Below are 18,668 nucleotides of genomic sequence, written 5' to 3' on the forward strand. Positions count from 1 at the left end.
GTGTGAACTGGTGAACAGTGTGCTGTTCTACCTGTCTCATTGAACATCGTTCACTTGTAGCTGCCTTCCAGCATTCAGCGTGAAACCTTGCTCTCTGGAAAACAGCAATTCCTTTCTAAAGACACCTAATGCTGCTAAAATATTCAGTGATTTCTACATCCCCTCTACCTGCCTTGCATTGCTGAAGCACATGTGTCCTCAAGTGGTTTTCCATTCTGTTGAATTCCTTTTTTTTGGTCTGTACCTGAGTTTTCCTTCCTTTAGGTCATTGGAGATACCTGCTACTGAGTCAGGTTTAAGGCACCCACATCTGATAATTGCCTAATTTGGCTGGCTCGGTGAATATTTTATTATAGGCAAAACCTTTTTATTCCCTCTGGAATTATTTCTTCTCCTGTCTGAAAGAGCTGGAGTGAGTTGAGTGGAGCAATGAGAACCAGATCTCATCTTGAATTAATCCCAGATTCAGAGGTATTTTTGGCACTTAGATGTCTCACTTTTCACTATCTTCAGTAACAAGCCTGAGTTCTGTCTGGAAGGGGTTTAAGTTCTCTACCTTGAAAGAATTGCTGCCTTCTGTTTTCTCTTGTTTCAAACAGGGATGATCAGCCTTTATCTGCATTACAGAGGATTACAGGTTTCAGTTATTTGTCAGTGGCTCCTTTTCTGTTCTCTGTGTCTTGGCCAGCGGATTCAGTCCCACAGTGTCTCAAAGGACCATCAGGGACCTTCTGGCTCAGGATCCAGTCCCTGGCTTTGTCCTGTTGGGCTCAGCTCGAGGTTGCAGAAGGGCTGCTTGGGCTGGAGCTTCTGCCCCTTCCTTCCCAGGAGGAGAGCTGAGGCTCTGCCAAGGCTGATTGTTCTCCCCTTTGCCACCAATCCCTTTGGCCTGCGCCGTGCCCGGGTCAGCTGGTGGGAAGCCTCCCTTTCCCTGCTAAAGCAAACAGTTTATCAGGTGCCCTTGCCCCTTAGTCCTGTGCTAGGAGGAGAGATAAGAGCGAGATGCAAACTTGCTTGCTCGCAGCTGTCAGCAGTGCCTTCCCTTCCTCCCCCCTGGCCTCATTACTCTGAGAACTGACCTGGCTGAGGGCCAAGCTCCGAACCGTAAATGGATCAGGTCCTGCAGAGGCTCAGTGGGCAAACCAGAGCTCTGTGGGAGGACCCACATGCCTTGTTTGCAGGCTCCTTTTGAAAGGTGAAATCCAGCTTCCCCTGAGGGCTCTGCAGCAGCCAGAGCTGTACCTGAAGCGATTCCTGTGCTCGGGAAGGCATCTTCTCTTCCTCCTGCGGGCTCAGGCAGGAGCCATGTGCTTCTCCACTCGCCCTGGAGATTAGGATAGGCTGCTCAGAAGCTGTGCAAGCAAAACCACCTTCCTCTCTGGCAGAAACTGCTTTACATCTGAACCCCCCACATGATTTGAAGCGCAATGTTTGCTTGGCATGGCCCTGTCTGCCTGAACCCAGGAGCATTTCCACACGTGTTTTTGTCTTCCTTCAAGCTGGCTGTCCTCACTGGCTTCCTCCCAGCACGAGAAGCAGGGAAGGACAAGCCATCCAGGACACACAGCACGTTCACTGTGCAGAGGCTGTACAAACAGACATGCTGGAGGGAGATAAGCTTGTGAACCTTCAGCCCAGTTGGGTTACAGAGATTGGCTCCATCCAGGCCGGACGGTGAATGAGCTAAACCGGCTAAGCAGGAAATGTCAGAGAGCTTGTGAGAGTTTTAAAGGCAAATTCTGCTGATGAGGTGATTAGTCTGCCTGTAACCTAGGTGGATTTTACCTGTATTGACTAGTGAAAAGCTTAATGGTAACGTAACACCCTTGTGTAACACCGTTTTGGGTGGTGTGGACCAAGCTGTGTTGTGCAGGATCTTTACAGGCCAGGATATGCCAGTCATTAAAAAAAGATACTTAATAGTCAAGATTGATTTGGCTATGTACTTTTATTTGAATAATGGTTTTGTTGTTGTTTGGGGTTTTTTTCGTTCCCACAGAGAGGAAGTTCAGGAAAACTGTGTCCGCTGGAAAAAGAAATTCACCTTTGTGTGCAAAATGAGTGCCAACCCCGCCACAGGACTCCTGGACCCCTGCATCTGCCGAGTATCTGTCCGTAAGGTGAGCATCCAGCTTCTGCTCCTGGCAGGTAGTACCACCAGTGCACTGGTCTTGGTTACTGGGTGCTTTTTGTCAGCAAGAAAAATTGCAGGGACTGTGGTGGGAAGGAAGAATTGTTTGGGCCAGGATGTGCTGGAATGGAGCCTCTCTGTCCAGCAAGGGTACTTGATGGAGGGTGGGAGCAACCGGGGTCGTGGTAGCTCTTGAGAGGGAGAGATTTGTGAATCCTGAGAGCAGACTGAGTAATGTCTTTCCCCCTGTTTCTCCAGCACATATAATAGCAGCTTTTCCTGTTTGTTTTGTCTCCCATTATAGGAGCTGAAGGGCGGAAAAACCTACTCAAAGGTAAGAGCACAGAAAGGGCAAATGTGGCAGAGTGGTGATGGCCTTGTCTCCTGTTGGTGCTTGACACCCATTAGAAACCAGTGGCTGCTGAGTGAAGCAATCTGGAGAGATGCACGTTAGTTCTGAGTTTAAGCCTGAGTTAAGAGAGTTCCCAAAAAAATCCCTTGCTGGGACAGGATCCAGATTGCACTGGATGTGGATTTGAGGCGGGGGTTGGGAAGATGATCTGCATGTCCTCAAGCTTTGGGGAAGTTCTGAGTCAGATGTGAACTCTCTGGCTTCTGGCAGCGTCTCCCTAATAAAGAAACACAGACTCCAGTTCTGTTCTCCAGAACACAGCAGCCAGCTGGGGCTGGGGCAGGCACCTCACTGCCTTGTGAGTGCAGGCAGAAAGCTACAGCAGGAATCACTGCCTGCCAAAGCATAGGAGACACTGGGGCAAAAACCAAATGGATCGGCAGGACTCTTAGTTTTGGTTTGTTTCCTCCTCATTTTCTTGCCTCTGCTATGGAACAGACAATGGGCCACCCCCTTCTACGCCTTGTGCTGATCAAGAGACAATGCTGGCTTAGAAGCTGAGCTCACACAGTGCCCAAAATCATGTTTGTTTGAAAATGAGTCACTGCTGCTGGTTTCTAATAAACAGATGCTCAGGTCACGCACAGCCCTTTAAGAATTTCTTCTCATCAATATCCTTTCTGAGACCATGGAGGCAACTGGTTGTGAAGGGTGCACTGCCCTCCTGTGAACTGCTGTGCTGTGTGAGACAGGGCAGTGTGGCTGCCCACACCATTTTTTTTAATTGCTAATTAGGGCATGATCTCTAGGGCCATCAGTTTCTCTTTCACTAAATTCACGCTGTGGGGAGATAATTCATTCTGCAGAGCTGCCTGTCCAGGGAGAGCAGCAGAGCTGGAGGAAGAGACATGCCTCTGAGACATAGTAAATCCATCAGCCTGTGCCTCCCACAGTGTCCATCCTCAAGGCTTCCACAGTGTTTGAAAATGCAGAATTAAAGGAAGCCTGAAGGCATGTTTTCATGGTGGAGTTAACCTGGGCTCTTATTCAGGCCGTGTTCTAACCTACTTCCTTTTTACTCAGTTGTGTTTAATTGCATTTAAAAGAGACCTCCTTGCTCCAACCCAGAACTGGAGACCAAATCTCACGTGCTTTTCGTCTCTTGGGCTGGTGTCTCACTTGGTCTTCTGTGAAGAAAACTGATGTGTTCTCCTAAAAGATGATCTGAGCATTTCAGCAGCTCAGACACAAGGGATGTCACACCAGGCAGTTTGTCTGTGCACAGACAAACTATTTTTCCAACTATTTTCCCATTTTAAACCAAAATAAGTCCACACCTTTTGGAACTATCCAAAATAAGTCCACACCTTCTGGAACTATCTTAATTCAACTGAAAACTCCTCGAATCATGGCAGCAGATGTAGAGGATAATGCAACTTGTGAATGCTCTCTGTAGAGGCTGAGAGTGATGGAGCTGTTTGTGCTCCAGGCAGAGTTTCCACTGACTTGCACACCTTTGGGTTTGACGTGAATGTCACCTCGGTGTCAGGGGTTATGGGGCGGAAGACGACAGGAAGGACTGATAAAGCGGAAACTCTTTCCTCTGAGCTGGAAGAAACACCATCAGCTGGCTGGAAAACTGAGGAAACTATTCTGAAAGGTTATATCTGAAAACATCCTCTTGTTAAGGGATCTTTCCTCTATATACTGGGAGTCTGCTTCCTGAAAAAGCTTCTGACCTCAGCACACCGTGTGGGTCACTGGAGGGTTCTCCCACACTCTGATGTCGATCTTCTTAAAGAAGTTAGTGCTGTGGTGGCAGAAAAAGGAACTGGGTCTGGGCCACTCCAGTGCCACGTTGTTCTCCTAGTGTGGTTGTGCTGTGTCTTTGTCACAGTGATGGATTGCAGCTCCTTCTGTGGCTTTTTCCTGTCTTGTTTATCTCCAAGAGATAAAAATTCGCTGTTTTTCCCTTATCGGTGAATAATTAGAAAGCAGCGTAGCCCTTGGCTAGAAGAGATAGAGGAATTTCTAGAGCAAGGGCTGAAGAAACACCTGCATTAAGGGAATTGTTAAGAAGGGAGAAGAGAGGGAGAAAAGTTGGGTTATGTTTTTCCTTCTTTTTTTTTTTGTTAATGAAAGGTTCCCTCTCTATCCCACATCTTTTTTTCATTTGCCATCAGGAGTTCCCCTTTGAGAATGGGATGGAGGAAGCAGCTATGCTAGTGTTGGTGCTGTTTCCCCCCTGAATCATGTATCTTGAGCAGACTGTGGTTTAGGCTTTTGATTTGGAGCAGTGGGAGCCAGGGTTCCTGTGGCAGTGGCTGTGGTTTGTGCTCTGACTCCCTATCAGCTTCCACAGTTGACAGAGCACCACATTTCCGTAGGATGGTGCTACTGTTGGGGCTCCCCGTCCAGTTGTGTCATCCAGCTGTCAACACCAGGGCAGGAGGAATGTTCTGCAGTGCATGGCATGACCTGCTGCTGCTGCTCCACCTGTGCTCTGTGTTCTGGGAGCTGACCTGGATGCTGAAGTGACGCAAACTCTCCGTGCTCGGGTGGTTTGGCCAAATGTGGGGTACAGCATCTCTTCCTGGTCAGATTAGATGAGGCACAACTGACTTGTATTCCTAAAGCTCTGCATAAAAGAAGCTATAACTTTTTCTCTGAGACACTGTGTTACTAGGGCAGGAAAACAAAGATACTCTTCATTGTGTTTGTGTTTACTCTGGAGGCATCAGTGTCCTCTTTGAATTTGCCTGTGGTCTTCAGCTTTCTGTCACCTTCCCTATTTGCTTCCCCTTTGTTAGAGGAGGTTTAGAGAGCTCACAAGTAAATCTCTCCAAATATTTCTCTTCCCTTCTGCCTGTCAAACATCCCCCTTGCTGGTTAAGCCTTAGCAGCATTGAGGAAACTTTGCTCCAGGAGTTCCTCAGCCCAGCAGCTGCCTCTGAGGGGTGAGGCACATGCACTGCTCCATGGCTCCGGGCTTCCAGCTCCCTGTGCCGAAATCTCAGTTGTTTTTTTTCAGGATGGTGTCACTTTCCCCTGTAACAATATCCTTTCATCTCCTGGTTCACATGCTCCACTGCATTCTGGGATGGCCTGATACAAAGAGTGCCTTATTATGTTTGTGTATGTGTGATTCTGTTTTTTCCACATCGTTGACCTAGTGCCTTCCATGTCCTTGGTTATGCAACGGCCGTGGGCTGGTTAACACTGTCCTGGCCAGCACCACCACTGTCTGCCCTTCCTCCACAGAGGTTTGGCTTCCTGAAGGCCTCCCAATGTCCGTCTGACTTGGGATTAGGAATGTGACCCTGCCCATCCTCAAGAACAGAGGATCTTCACAGCCACCAGTCCCGTTTCTGCCCTTGCTCACAGATGCTCTCTCTTTTTTTGGTCTGTATGACACCATCTATCCCTTTATGGAGTAACCTTTGTTCTCTCCCATTCCCCTCCATTGTTTTCGTGGCTGCAGCTGGGCTTTGCTGATCTAAATCTGGCAGAATTTGCGGGCTCTGGATCCACTGTCCGTTGCTGCTTGCTGGAAGGATATGATACCAAGAACACCCGACAGGACAACTCCATCCTAAAGGTACAGCAGCTGCTACTGCCACAGCTGAAATGCTGTGACTGAATTTGGGGAAGATCACAACCAGAGTGCAGTGCCAGACCCGAGAGAAGGCCCTGTTAGTGTGCAGGGACAGGATTTTGCTTTTGTGCTGCTGGACTGACTTGGGAAGCTTCCCATTATCAAAGTTGCCCTTTGATAATTTGGCATCGATTTGGCCAAGCGATGACCCTTAACGGTGTTCTCTGTCATCAAAGAAACCAGGAACAGGAGGGAGGGAGGAGGTTCTGAGTGCATTGTCAGGGTGGCCAGACTGGTGTCCTGCTGAGCCGCTTGAAATGCCTGATGCCAGGGATTTGGGGCAGGGAGGGAAATACCTTGCCAAATCCCTGAAGCTGATTTCGTTTGGAAAGGAGCTGGATCTTGCTAATCTTTACACCCAGCCCTTGACCCCGTGGCTGTTGTGTGAAGTGAGGAACATTGCTAACGATGTTCCTTGTGTCCCCTCTCCAGGTCACCATCGGAATGTCCCTGCTCTCGGGGGACCCCTGCTTCAAAACGTGAGTTTCTGGGCAGACCGGGACACCTGTTCCTTTTGCAGTTCTCTGCTGGAGACTAAAACTGATAGAGAGGAGGAAAAATAATGCCCTTGATATTGGGAAGTACAGGGAAAAGCTTAAAACTGTTTGAATCAGCCAGAAAAGTGTATCCAGCCTGTGCTGTTGATTGGTTTTGTTCTCTGCTCTGGCTTTCCCAGTTTGATTATTGCTGTGCACAGCGTCTTCCCTGCCTAGCGTGAGTTTAGGTTTTGGAAACCAGTAGATGCTGCTGACAAACTTCATGTTTTGCTGAAGGGTAGAATTTCTCATGGCTGTGGGTTTGGTTTCACTGACCTCCAAGAGGAGAAAGGTCACTGAAGAAAACAGTCTTGGAAATGGACATGCTTCAGCAGATATCGTGTGGGATAAAGATCTCAGATTGAAACAGCAACAAAGATACTGCAAGGCTAAAACATTTTAAATTTTTTTGTTTTCTAAACGGTTCACAATTTGCGTTAGCAGAGAAATTGCAGTCATGTGTTTTTTTTTTTTTAATGCATTAAGGTAGGAAAGAATAAATACAGTTAAGCTGTGAAGCAGTTTTGCTGCTTAAAGAATTGTTGGTGAATCAACTAACAAATATCCTGGCAGCATCTCCTCTTACACTGCAGTGTGGTGTCACAGGGCTCTGCAGTCCAAGCCCTGCTGTGGTGTGCTGGAAGGTGTGTGACTGCACACAGCAGGGCTGCCACGTGCCCACAGAAATATTTGGTGTTGACTCCCAGCAGTACAAGAGAAGAAAGCTTTACCTTCAGGCCATCTCTCGCAGCAGTGGTCTCCTGGGCTAAAAAGTCTAATTTTAGGAGCTAGCTTGAAGTGTTTATAAATTAGCTCGCATTTGTGTTATAAAATGCTGCATAATTTTTGGGAGGTTTGTTTTGTGAATGGCTCTTCGTGGTGCTGCAGTGTTTCCTGAGACTTTCAAGCCCAAAATCAATGTTATCTGAATCCAAAGAATTTCTACTTCAGAAGGAAGTGTAACAAAGAAGTTTTGGATACCTTAAACCATATTTGTAGCAGTAACAGATGTTTTAAATCTGGGGTACTAGGATGTCTGGAAATAATATATCTGACAAAAATACCTGTTGTTCCTTTGCTATGGAAGCAAGTCCTACTGTTAGAGTGCCTGAAAATTATACAGAATTGGATATAAATATCCATTTAATGTAAGGAGGTTATCTGAAAGCCAAACCTCCTAATTTTCTTAAGGGATTTTTTGCAGTCATTCCCACTTTTTCCTTATATGTTGATGATGTGCAAATGCCTAAAAATGGAAGCTTTGCATGTGGAATAGTCCTTGATCAGCAGAGCTTCTGGTAAATGGCACTCATTAAGGGGATAGGCAGGAATTAAACTATGCTGGGAAATGACTTCCAAGCACTGACTTTCTGCAGGGCTTGGATGAACCTTCTCCTCCTGGGGGTCACTGAGTGGGGCAGAGCAGGCTGAGCAGGAACACTTTGCTTACTTAAGGCTGTAAAAGCCTTACAAATCTGTGAAGCAAAGTCCCCAAAGCACCTGTGTGCATGTAAATCACTGATAACGTGATTAGGGAGGTTTTTTTCCTGGTGAAGGCATGCTGTGAGTTTCCTGGAACCTTCACAGCTGTTTGCCTGCCCACATAAAATATTCTTGGTGCTTTATTCTCTCTCCCAAAATACAGCAAAGGTAGCATCTTTCTTCAGAGCTTCAAGTGAGACAAATAAAAGTTTTTATTTCTCACTCCTCACTTAAAAACCATAATATGATCCATTAATTCCAGTTCAGACTTCAGGCTACAGGGAGGTTATGGCTCCAACAGGAATATTCACTTTGCCACGCTGCACATGCTGTGGCTTCCACCCAAAAACACTTCTGGAGGAAGGGAGGGGGCTCCAGGCACTCACAGCTCTGCCCTGCAGCCAGCATTTACAAAGGGATGTTGGGAGCACACAGAATAACCAGAAAAATAATTTTGACAGCTGGAAAACCACTTTAGTCTCACTGAAAAGTGGTTTAATCGTCAGTTATAAAAGGGGAAGGTTATTTGATCATTGTAAAAGCGCTCTCATAGCGGGGTGGGGTTGCTGGGATAAAAGGTTTCATTTTGGCCCCCGGGTCAGAAAGGTGTAACAGAAAGGGAGGTGGAATTGAGAGTGATACAACAGCAAACTGGTTCCTGTTTGTGAAGCCAACTGGACACGTGTTGGGGGGGAAAGGGCAGCTCTGGTTGGTGTTCTGGAGCATAGTGCAAGCTCTGAGCCTGTTGTCCTGCATAAATGATTGAATGGTTCCTCTTTGCCTTAATTTACCTCAGAAACTTGCTTTTTCTTCTGATTACAGGCCTCCTTCCACCGCCAAATCCATCACCATACCAGGGCAGGACTCTACCCTGCAGCTGACCTGCAAGGGAGAGGGAACCACAAGCAGCAGCAGTTCCTCCACAATCGGCTCTCTGCGCCAGACCAAGCCAAGAACTGCCATTCTCAGCTCGGGTATGAATGCCCATCCTGGAGCCATGCAACATTTGGCTCTGTCTGGACACTCCTTTGTTTTTTCCCAGCAGTTGCAAGCACAGAAAAATCTTTAATTTTTTATGTTTTCCCATCCTCAACCCCATTGCTCATTAAGAAAAATAGAGAAAAACAAAACCATCTAAGTGTAACTGAGGAGAGGAAGGATGAGCCTTTGCCACGTGCATATTCCTGTTAGAGGAGATAAAGCAATTTGTTACTGCTGGGTATTTAATAATTCATGCATTGCACTCATCCCTGCTTTCCACTGTATTCAATGACACTCAACATTGTTCTCCAGTCAGCTGTTCTGTTGCTCAGACTTATCTTCTAGAAAAGTTCCTCTGAAGGTTTTAGAGGTTGGTTTGAGGTCTAATGGCCTTGTTCCAGCTGCTGATGCAGTTCTTTGGCTTCTGCATGAGCCCATTTTCAAGGACGCTGCATTTTCACATTGCCTTTTTTTTTTTTTCCTTCCCAGCACATTCCAAATGTGCAGGCACATACACTGCACCAAAATAGCACTCTGAGTCTCATCACCTCAGTGACTGAGCACAAGGTGCAAGTGCTGTTCTTAAAAAGCTGGCTAATGAGCACAAGGTGCAAGTGCTGTTCTTAAAAAGCTGCCTAATGTGTTACATTTGCAGGGGTCATAGCAGAGGAACAGACATTACACTGAGGTTTCTGTATCAAAGTCAGAGATTTAAATGGTGTAGGCTCTCTCACAAGTAATAGAGGGGGAAAGGTAGTAACAGAAGCACCCAAACAGAGGTTGTAACACTTCACTGCCAGTGGCCATCTGATGCTTTCTTGATCTTAATGTTTTTATCAAGGGATAGCTTCAGATACTACTTGTCCTTCTAGATGCTACAAGCCCCCAGAGATGTTTGTAAATTCAGGTGCTGGATGCTAGAGTTAGTGATAAACTTGACAGAGAAGCTCGTTGTGGTCTTCCCTACTCCCCAGGTGTTCCTAAGCTCTGTGCTGGCCTGGGCAGCAGGGCTCCTCCAGCAAACTTGTCCTTTCCTTGATCTGGCATCTCAAGATCAGGCTCCACTCCAAGCTGATCAGGGCACAGTGTTCTGGCTTGGTTATGGTGTAAGCAGAATATCCTGTTGTTCCTTGGCAGGTGTCCCAGAAGAACCGGATCAGAACCTGTCCAGCCCAGAGGAAGTTTTCCACTCAGGGCACTCGCGGAACTCCAGCTACGCCAGCCAGCAGTCCAAGATCTCTGGTAACCACTGATCCACACAGCTCTGCCAGCACTGACCGCATGCATTTTCTTCCTTGCAATGAATCCCTGTGAGAGTGACTTGCAGCCATCTCTCCCCCTGCTCTGTAATACCAGCCTCCTGCTCAGTCTCTGCAGACGAGCTCGCAGATTTATGCCTAAACTTTTGTGTGCAGGAGCACAAACGCTGGTGTGAAGCTGCCCTGCCTGTTAGCTGTGCTGCCAGGAAGGTGGGGGGGAGGTGTGGACTGTGATCACCCTGTGTCTGCAGGTTACAGCACGGAGCACTCCCGCTCCTCCAGCATGTCCGACCTGACCCACCGCCGGAACACGTCCACCAGCAGCAGCGCGTCCGGAGGGCTCAGCATGACGGTGGAGTGTCCTGAGGGAGAGCGGGACCACAAACTAGAGAAGCCACCTCGCCCCCCCAGACCGGCCCTTCTGCTGGACAGACCCTCCCGGTGAGTAACTCCGGAGCAGAGACCCCTCTCTGGGAAGGAGAGACAGAACCTACTCCTTGATTTTCATGCAGCGGTAGGTCGGATTGTAGCCGCTGAGGAGGAGATTATTGCCAAGAGAAGCGGGACTGCAGATGAAAATCTGTGTCTGGAAAAGCTGAGTAAATTTTCCCTGTGTTTCCTCTCCCCTCAGAAGGAAAAAGGATTCAGTGGAGAGTCACCCAACCCGAGTGGATGACACCAGGATCGATGCTGATGATATAGTGGAGAAAATAATGCAGAGCCAGGACTTCACAGATGTCAGCAATACTGAAGGTGAGGGAGGAGTCTCAGAGGGGATGTCTGGGCTGTTCCTCTGGCGAGGCTGACAAGGGTTTACAGTCAGCTCTGACCTGCCATGGGCTCCCTTCCCCTTTTGACAGCTATTTGCTTTCAGTGCTTGCTGGGTGGTTCTGTGGTAGATAAACCATGTGGGTTTGAGAGCTGCACATCCATTCACAAATAGCCTTTGCTGCTGTTCCACACGTGACAGCAGAGGTTGAACAGGAGCTCAAACATGCAGGGGGAGAGAGGAAAAATACTGATTCTCAGTGCAGTGGAAATCAGTTACATCAGCTGTCTGCACTGCTCTGGTGGCCTCTGTCCAGGGTCAGCCCAAGGGTATTTATTAAAATAGGAGAGCACCAACTGGAGGGGAAACAGCACATCTCTGCAGAAAGATGGGAATGACTATGGGTTATAGTGTGCTGGGACCAGCTCTGGCTGAGAACTTAGGAAGGGATTTTATCCTTTGTAGTCATAGCATCTGTTAAGAGAAAACTAATAAAATAATTGCATTTATTTTCATTTTTCAGTTTAGCATAGAAATCAATCTTTTTCATCTGATTTTTTTTCATCTGAGGTTTTTTGTTAAGTTTTAAACTTGAGCCTAGCTCATTGTTTGTGAAGCTTCTTCAGTTTACCATTAGTCACATTAAATCATTGCATGTGGTAACACTCTTATCATATGGGGATTTACACCTCACTCAGCATGAGTTAAAACTAGACTGAATGCAGCTGCCTCTTGCCAGCAGAACAGGCTGAGTTTCTTCTCCAGGGAGCCTACAAAAGCAGCATGAAGCTCCACATCTCATCTGTTCAGATGTACTTAAGCTGACCGAGAACTTGCATCAATGGAATTGCCTTAAAAGAAGCAGCTGGAGGAGTATCACTGAATTAATTTCCCTGCCTTTACTCTTCCAAAGCTTCATGTTATGGAGGCTCCCTTTCAGAGCAAGGAGAGGAGTTCCTAGGGGTTCCATTGCTGTGGGAACACCACCAGGAAGTTGTGCATGTGTATCCACAGAACCACACTTGCTCCGTGCTGACCACTGTGCAGTGTGTCTGGGAGGGGAGCACCTGGCAGGGTTGGTAGCTCTGGATTTTAATGTCTGTGTTGCTTTTCTCTCTGCAGACAGTAACCTGAGGTTGTTTGTGAGCAGGGATGGAACAACTACGCTGAGTGGAATTCAGCTGGGAAACAGGTAAGCTTCCCAAAAGCCTGGCAGACAGAGGGTCTCCAGGGGAATTGGTGAGCTCTCTGTACCCAGGGAACTTCCACCTTTTGCTGCAGGAGAGATTTCTAAATACCACACATTACATGGTGGCTTTATCCCCACATTAACACCCCTGAGATCCCTTTGGAGGCAGGCTACAGCTGCACTGGAGTATGAATGTAGTTCTCAGCAGGAGCTCACAGGGATAATGGGATTCTAATTGTTAGACCCAGGAACAGAAGTAGGGAGTGAAAGGGCAAAATGGTAGAGGCTGGTTCCCGTTCGCTCCTGAAGGAGGGAGCTTTGCCTCCTGCTGGCCTGCAGCAAAACTGCGGCAGCAGCCTGGCTTTTTGTCCCTTGTCCCTGCCTCTTATTGTCCCTTTTCCCTGCCTCCTCCATAATCCTGGAGGGCTTGTCCTCTCATGAAAGACTCCTGAAGCAATAAAACTTTTCCTTGCCACAAATAGCTCTTAGTACAATGCCTCGGCCAGTTGCCTTTGAGCCTTTATTGCACCTTTTGAGTTGAACAAATAAAAAGCAGTAATGTTAATACAAAGATGTGTCGAGTTGGTGGCAGAATTGGGAGCACAGCAAAGCCAGGAATGCAGGCTCTTTGTGCAGGATGGGATACTCCCCCCCTTTCCTCTGTCCTTTGGAAGGGTTCATGTGTTACACCCAGCTCTCCCCAGCTCTCTGGTCTTGGCTTGCCACGTCTCTGTCTGCTCTGTGTTACGAGGGCTGACTTCCAGCCAGGCTGACTCGTGATTTGCAGTGTTTTGTGTGGGGTTAGAGGACGGTGTTTGTGAGTGGAGAGCTCTGAATCAGAACTTGCTTGCTCAGAGTGACTGCGGAAAATAACCTGCCTCCCTCCACTTCTCCCCCTCTGCCTCCCCAGGGTCTCGTCTGGAGTTTACGAGCCAGTGGTGATTGAAACCCACTAAATGTGAAGAACAGGGTAGAGCTGCTGGACACAGGCCCCCTACCCAGTCCGCTGCCACATGGATGCCAACCTTTACCTCTCTTCATGCAGCATTCCAGAAGGGATTTCTCCATGCCCCTCCCCATACGTTTGCACTGCAGAACTACTCCAAGACCACTCCAGAACATGCACTTTCCCTGCATTGGCATTATCCTTCTCTGCTTCCTGGTCCTTCCAGTGCCTGCCTTCCCCCTGTTCCTGCTGAGATGCAAGGTGTCTGTGGGGCTTATCCTTGGGCTAGTCCCGGAGGATGTTGCTCGTGTCCATCCCTCACTCCACCCATTCACTTGCAGCGGGGGACTTCTCAGCTTCTGTCTCCCCAAAACATTGGGTTATACCACTGTGAACTCTTCAAACCACTGGGGGAGGGGGAAGCCATTCTAACCAAACCCAGAGCTGCTTGTTGGGGACATGGTGACACGGCCACTTGCAGGATGCTTTATTCCATTGACTCTGCAAGGGAACGTCACCTCCCAGGGCAATGGTTTTACTGAACAAGGTATGCTGTGGTGTACACCTCATCTTCCTACCCTCACATCCCCAAACATCATCTTCTCATAGGAAATACTTCCCAAAAGTGCATTTCAGAAAAATTCCGCAATCCAGCTGGGAGTTGATGAACGGTTAAATGCGAGTGCTCGTCACACCACTGACTGCAGTAGCCCTTCCACTGCTGGGCATGGAAGGGAATGGTCATCAACTAGCATTAGCAGGAGCACTTTAGAGGTTACAGATTTTACCTGGAGGAGGCTTCTACTCATTATTCCAGGAGCATAATCCAGATTTGCTGGACTGATTCAGCAAATAGTGCTGTTGGAGCTTGGAATACAAAGCCTCTCTTTTTCGGGGTTTTTGTTTTTTTTTTTTGGCTCAGGAAGGGAACTGCCCTTCTTGGACTGTGAAAAGAATATGGTTCTCTGACAGCCCTCCCCTGGGCCAGAGCAGGGTGCAGTTGACTGCAGTGGTCTCTCTGTTGTGGTGGTGATGTCGATTGCCTCTCTTGGCCTGGGCCAGTAAGGGGTTCGGTGTTGGTTGGCCTTTCTTGCCCTGTCAGCAAAGATCTGTGTCTGAGCTGGTTCCTTCTGGGGCTGGGGAGAAGCCACTGTCTCTGCCTTCAAGGGTAGAATGGGTGTTTGCTGCTGCATTAGCCACAGCAGCTGTTCTTACCTGCTCCGTGGCGAGTGAACTCTTCTGACAAGGCTTCAAACTGTTCTCTGGTCGATCTTTCAATTGCTCTTCTTTGGGTTTGGTTTCTGCAGTTGTTCAACACTTTAGCTGCCTCTTTTCCTTGCAGTGTGTGGCTGAGATGTCTCTCCCTTTCAGCTCCCACTCGGAGATCCTCCCGGCAGCCGAATTGCCGGCGAGGATCCGCGCAGCCCCCGCCGTGGGCCGGCAGCGGGCTGTGCTTGCAGCCCTTCCTGTACAGAGCCTCTCAGCTGATAAGCTATTTCTGTGTAGTGCCCATTCCTCTTTTGCCAGTGTACTGTGGTAGCACTCGACAGCCGTGCCCTCGGAGCAATTCCACGCTGGTGGGCTTGGCTGGGGTGTGCCCTCCTCTGACACACACGTGTTTTGTGTGTGTGTGTGCACATGTACAGACACACACTCGTCCTGCTCAGAAAGGAAAAGCTTGTAACTGATCACGTCTCTCAAATTCTTAGTTATTTTAAGCCTTTTTTTTTTTTTTTTTTGAAGGAGAAAAAACAAACAAACAAACAAAAAAAGGATTAATTGTGGTCTCTGTGGCCAGAATGCATGCAGATGAGCTACAGGAAAAGGGAATTTGGCAGAATGAGAAACAAGGAATGAAAGGGCCTTGATGTATCATTTTTTTTTCACCCTCCTAGTTAAGGATGCTGCATGGGGAGTGCATGGGTGCTCAGCAGTGTGGCAAAGCTGTACAACTGCTTACTCTGTTTTGAAAGTTTCTCGCTTTAAGAGGTTTCTTTCTGTATTTGGACAGACCACATATAGGATATGCATCTTTTTCACCCTCTCCCTTCAAGGGGAAGTAAATTTGAATTAGGGTAAGAAGAGAGTACAGCCAACACCTTGGTTTGCTTTAATGTAGGGAAAACGTGTTGAATCTTGAGTCTGTTAGGAACAAAAGCTCTTTCACACTTGCTGGTGTTTTTTAGTGGTGATCCCTTCTTCATTCAGCCTGGGTAGGTTTAGCACTTGCCAGCAGGCTGCTGAGCATCCTGCCCTGTTCCTGGGGTGCTGCGTGTCTGCAGGAAGGAGAGAACTGCTTGCTTTTCTCTCTCCCTGGGGCTCTGCCAGAAAGCCAGGCCTGGCCTGACCCTCTGCTCAGGTCAGGGTGAGGGCAGAAGGAGGCTCAGACAGCAGTGGGTGTTCCTGCCCTGTCTGTGGCTGGCTGTGCAGAGCTGAGGGTCAGCACAGAGCCCCTGCTACTCCTCAGGGGCCAGCGAAGCCCCTCGAGGAAATCAGATCCAACTGCGACTTGAAAAGAGCAAACATAATCCAGGAAAGAGGCCAAAACCCAGTTCACTTCGGCTGCATTGCTTCTGTTCCCATGAAAAACAATGGCAGTCACTGTCAGAGCAGTTGGGATTCTTCTGGCATTCTTCTGGCCTCCACTGGCAGGAGTCGGCTGCTCCGAGACACTGGCAGCTCGGCATGTCACGAAATCTCCAGCGAGGCAGTGGGAGGAATCTCTTCCCAGCAAAGCAAGAGGAGAAGCTTTTTGGAGCTTTTTGGGAAGCTGGTCTCATCTCCCCAGGCTGGCAGAGGCGTAACCTGCTCCATCACGTCGCTGTGGCCAACCTGGGGCACGTCTTTGGCTTCTCTTCCCTGTGGCTTGGCACATCGCTGCTTGCATTTTGATGGCTGTGTCTCATAGGATATCTCTTCCTTGTCTCCGTGTTATTGTTGATTCCACAGATCCTGGTCTTTATGTGGCTTTTTAGCTCTCCTACCCCTCGTTCTGGATGAGAAAGCAGTCCTAGTCATCCAGCCTGGCTCAGGGCTGGAGCACCCAGAGCAGACCCCGAGGGAGGAAGAGCAGCATGAGCAGTGCCTGGTGGTCCCTGGCTGGCCATGGGCATCCGAGGTGGTGGTGGCCGTGGGGTCACTGGTCCCACACAGTCTCTGCTGTCTCGGGAAGCTGCGTCTCGTGAGCACTTTTTTTCCTTGTGGCATCGCTGCCGCCTGTTCCTTGTTGGACTTTGAACATTTAAGAAGTGAATCAGTTTCCAGACCCAAACCGCTGGCTAGTTTCCTTTGGGTTTTTCTCTTTTTCTTTTTTTGTTGTGAAGTTTATGGATTTTTTTTTTTCTTTATGTAAACCCAGCAGGCTGGTGTTTTTTTGAACTGCATTATTGTTTCATTGATATTTTATTTCAAGGGGGCTAAGGGTGGGGGGGGGAAACACGTTCTTCCCCACATTGTTCCCCTTCTCAGGGGATTCAGAGGTGGCTTAAACAAGTAAAAGGACCTTATTGGTGAGGCTTTGCATCCCCTGGGTCTTTGATGCTGATGAGCAGGGCTGCTCATGCCTGGCTGGCTCTGGAGGGCAGAGCTGGCTCTCTGCTCCAGTCTGGGGGGGCCAGGCAAAATGTGTGGGCTCTGCTCTCCCAGTTTCTGGACCTTTAGTTGGTGGAAGCCCATTGCAAAGCATTAGGAAATTCAGTGTAACTTTTTTTACTAACTTTTCTTTTTTAAAACCGGTATAAAACTGATTGAATGTCCAAAAGAATAGGCTTAGCCGCGACTTGGTGAAGGAGATGGGTTTCAATTGGAAATTGTGATTGGAAAAAGGGGGAGAAGGATGTTGCTCCTCCATCATCTTCTGTGTGGTCAGCACCTTGAGCGGGGGCCTCGTGCTGTCCTGACCCTTGGAGCGATGGGCAGCAGGCGTGTGATTTCTCCCCCCCCTCGTTGCCACATCACTTTGCCCCCTGCAGAAAGTTAACAAGCCCTTTTAAACGTTTGCTTCAGTTTTTAGAGGGTTCCAAACCAGGCCGAGACCTGAAGAAATAGGTATTTCATTCTCATCTGAATAGGAGGGGTTGACTTTTTTTTTTTTTTTTTGGTTAATTTATTTTGTCGTTGCTGTTTTCTTTTTAAACCCGTGGCAGTGCAGCTGGGCTCTGCACTGCCGCCGGGATCCTCTGGGAAAACCTCACTCCAGGTACGCTAGAGCACCTCGGATAAACCCCCTCCTGGCGAGGGGTCCCCTTCCCTCCTCGCTGCCTTACCCGGGGGCTGCAGACCCCTCTCTGCCCCTCCTGCCCCGTCCCTGCTGCCCCACCCGGTCTCTAGCTGAGTTCTTGCCCCGGTGACTGAGCCCTGTGGACAAGGCCGGTCCCCAGGGACAAGTTCCTACAAACACTGCCTGGTCGCAGCTGTTTGTCCTTTGAAAAGCCACTTCCTCGCTGTGGGGGGGGGGGATGATGAGTGCAGAATTCCCCCACACTCCCCTCCTGAGAGCTGTGCCCATCAGTCCCCCCCATCCCGTGCCATCCAAGCCCACTGCCCTCCACAGTCGCCCCCGCCCCGCTGGGGGATGTGGAAACCTGGGAAATGAAAAGGAATTTGGGTGAAGCTCCGAGCGAGGGGCGCGGCTGAGCCTCGGGACCTGCCTCTGAAACACAAGGAGTAACGGCAGAGCCCATATTTTTGTGGGGGGAGGGAGGGAGGGGGCAAGAAGGGGGAGATGGTGTTTTATTTTCTTGAAAGTGAATTGAGCTTGGTGACCTTCGGCTGAGGCGCGCACTCGATTTGTATCAGATTCTATAAGAGAGATGGCTGATATTTTTGGAAAGGGAATGGGTCTATGCAAACTTCCAAAATTGCTTGAAAAGATAGTTTAACATTTTTTTTACTTTGAAATCTAAAGATGAATCTAACTTTTTTCTTAAAGCAGAAGTGCGTTTAGAAAGAGAAGCTACTTCCACTGCTCTATTTTGATGATGATTCTTGGAAAGTTTGGGCTGGAGGGAATGACTATTTTTCACCATTTTTATCTTGCTCCTCTAGTTTTTTTGTTTCTTTTTTTCTAACGGAATGCTGTGCCGTCTTTGATTCAACAGATCGTGTTTGTATTTTCTGTATCTGGTTCCTAACGTAGAGAAATAACAAATATATGAGGAAATCAATATAATGTCAAATGTTGTTATGGTTTGGGGGGGAAAAAAAATAAAGGTTTTTGGTACTTCACATTAATTCTCCTTGCTCTGTTTCTTGTTTTTTAAATGCATTTAAATGTCTGCTGAGGAAGCAGGAGGTTGAGAAGGGTGTGCTGGGGCTTGGAATAGGATTTGGCTTTGCCTTCTAGGATTGCTTTGGCGGCTGGGAGCAG

The 18,668-nt window shown here is 48.3% G+C and overlaps 1 protein-coding gene across 2 annotated transcripts in view; it reads left to right on the plus strand.

Annotated features, from left to right (window-relative positions):
• EEIG1 (estrogen-induced osteoclastogenesis regulator 1) overlaps window positions 1–18,528 on the plus strand; it is a 37,645-nt gene extending 19,117 nt beyond the window's left edge. For both annotated transcript variants that reach the window (XM_050319927.1, XM_050319925.1), the window contains 10 exons: window positions 2,000–2,120; window positions 2,436–2,465; window positions 5,965–6,081; window positions 6,571–6,617; window positions 8,979–9,130; window positions 10,275–10,379; window positions 10,648–10,837; window positions 11,028–11,149; window positions 12,288–12,357; window positions 13,265–18,528. In XM_050319927.1, the coding sequence (XP_050175884.1) occupies window positions 2,000–2,120; window positions 2,436–2,465; window positions 5,965–6,081; window positions 6,571–6,617; window positions 8,979–9,130; window positions 10,275–10,379; window positions 10,648–10,837; window positions 11,028–11,149; window positions 12,288–12,357; window positions 13,265–13,310 (1,000 nt within the window). In that variant the 3' untranslated portion in view covers window positions 13,311–18,528. The remainder of the gene's footprint in view (window positions 1–1,999; window positions 2,121–2,435; window positions 2,466–5,964; window positions 6,082–6,570; window positions 6,618–8,978; window positions 9,131–10,274; window positions 10,380–10,647; window positions 10,838–11,027; window positions 11,150–12,287; window positions 12,358–13,264) is intronic.
• The last annotated feature ends 140 nt before the right edge of the window (window positions 18,529–18,668 follow it).

Source organism: Myiozetetes cayanensis, unplaced genomic scaffold (assembly GCF_022539395.1).
Source record: "Myiozetetes cayanensis isolate MyiCay16 unplaced genomic scaffold, myiCay2020 scf23, whole genome shotgun sequence".
NCBI classification, from domain to species: Eukaryota; Metazoa; Chordata; class Aves; order Passeriformes; family Tyrannidae; genus Myiozetetes; species Myiozetetes cayanensis.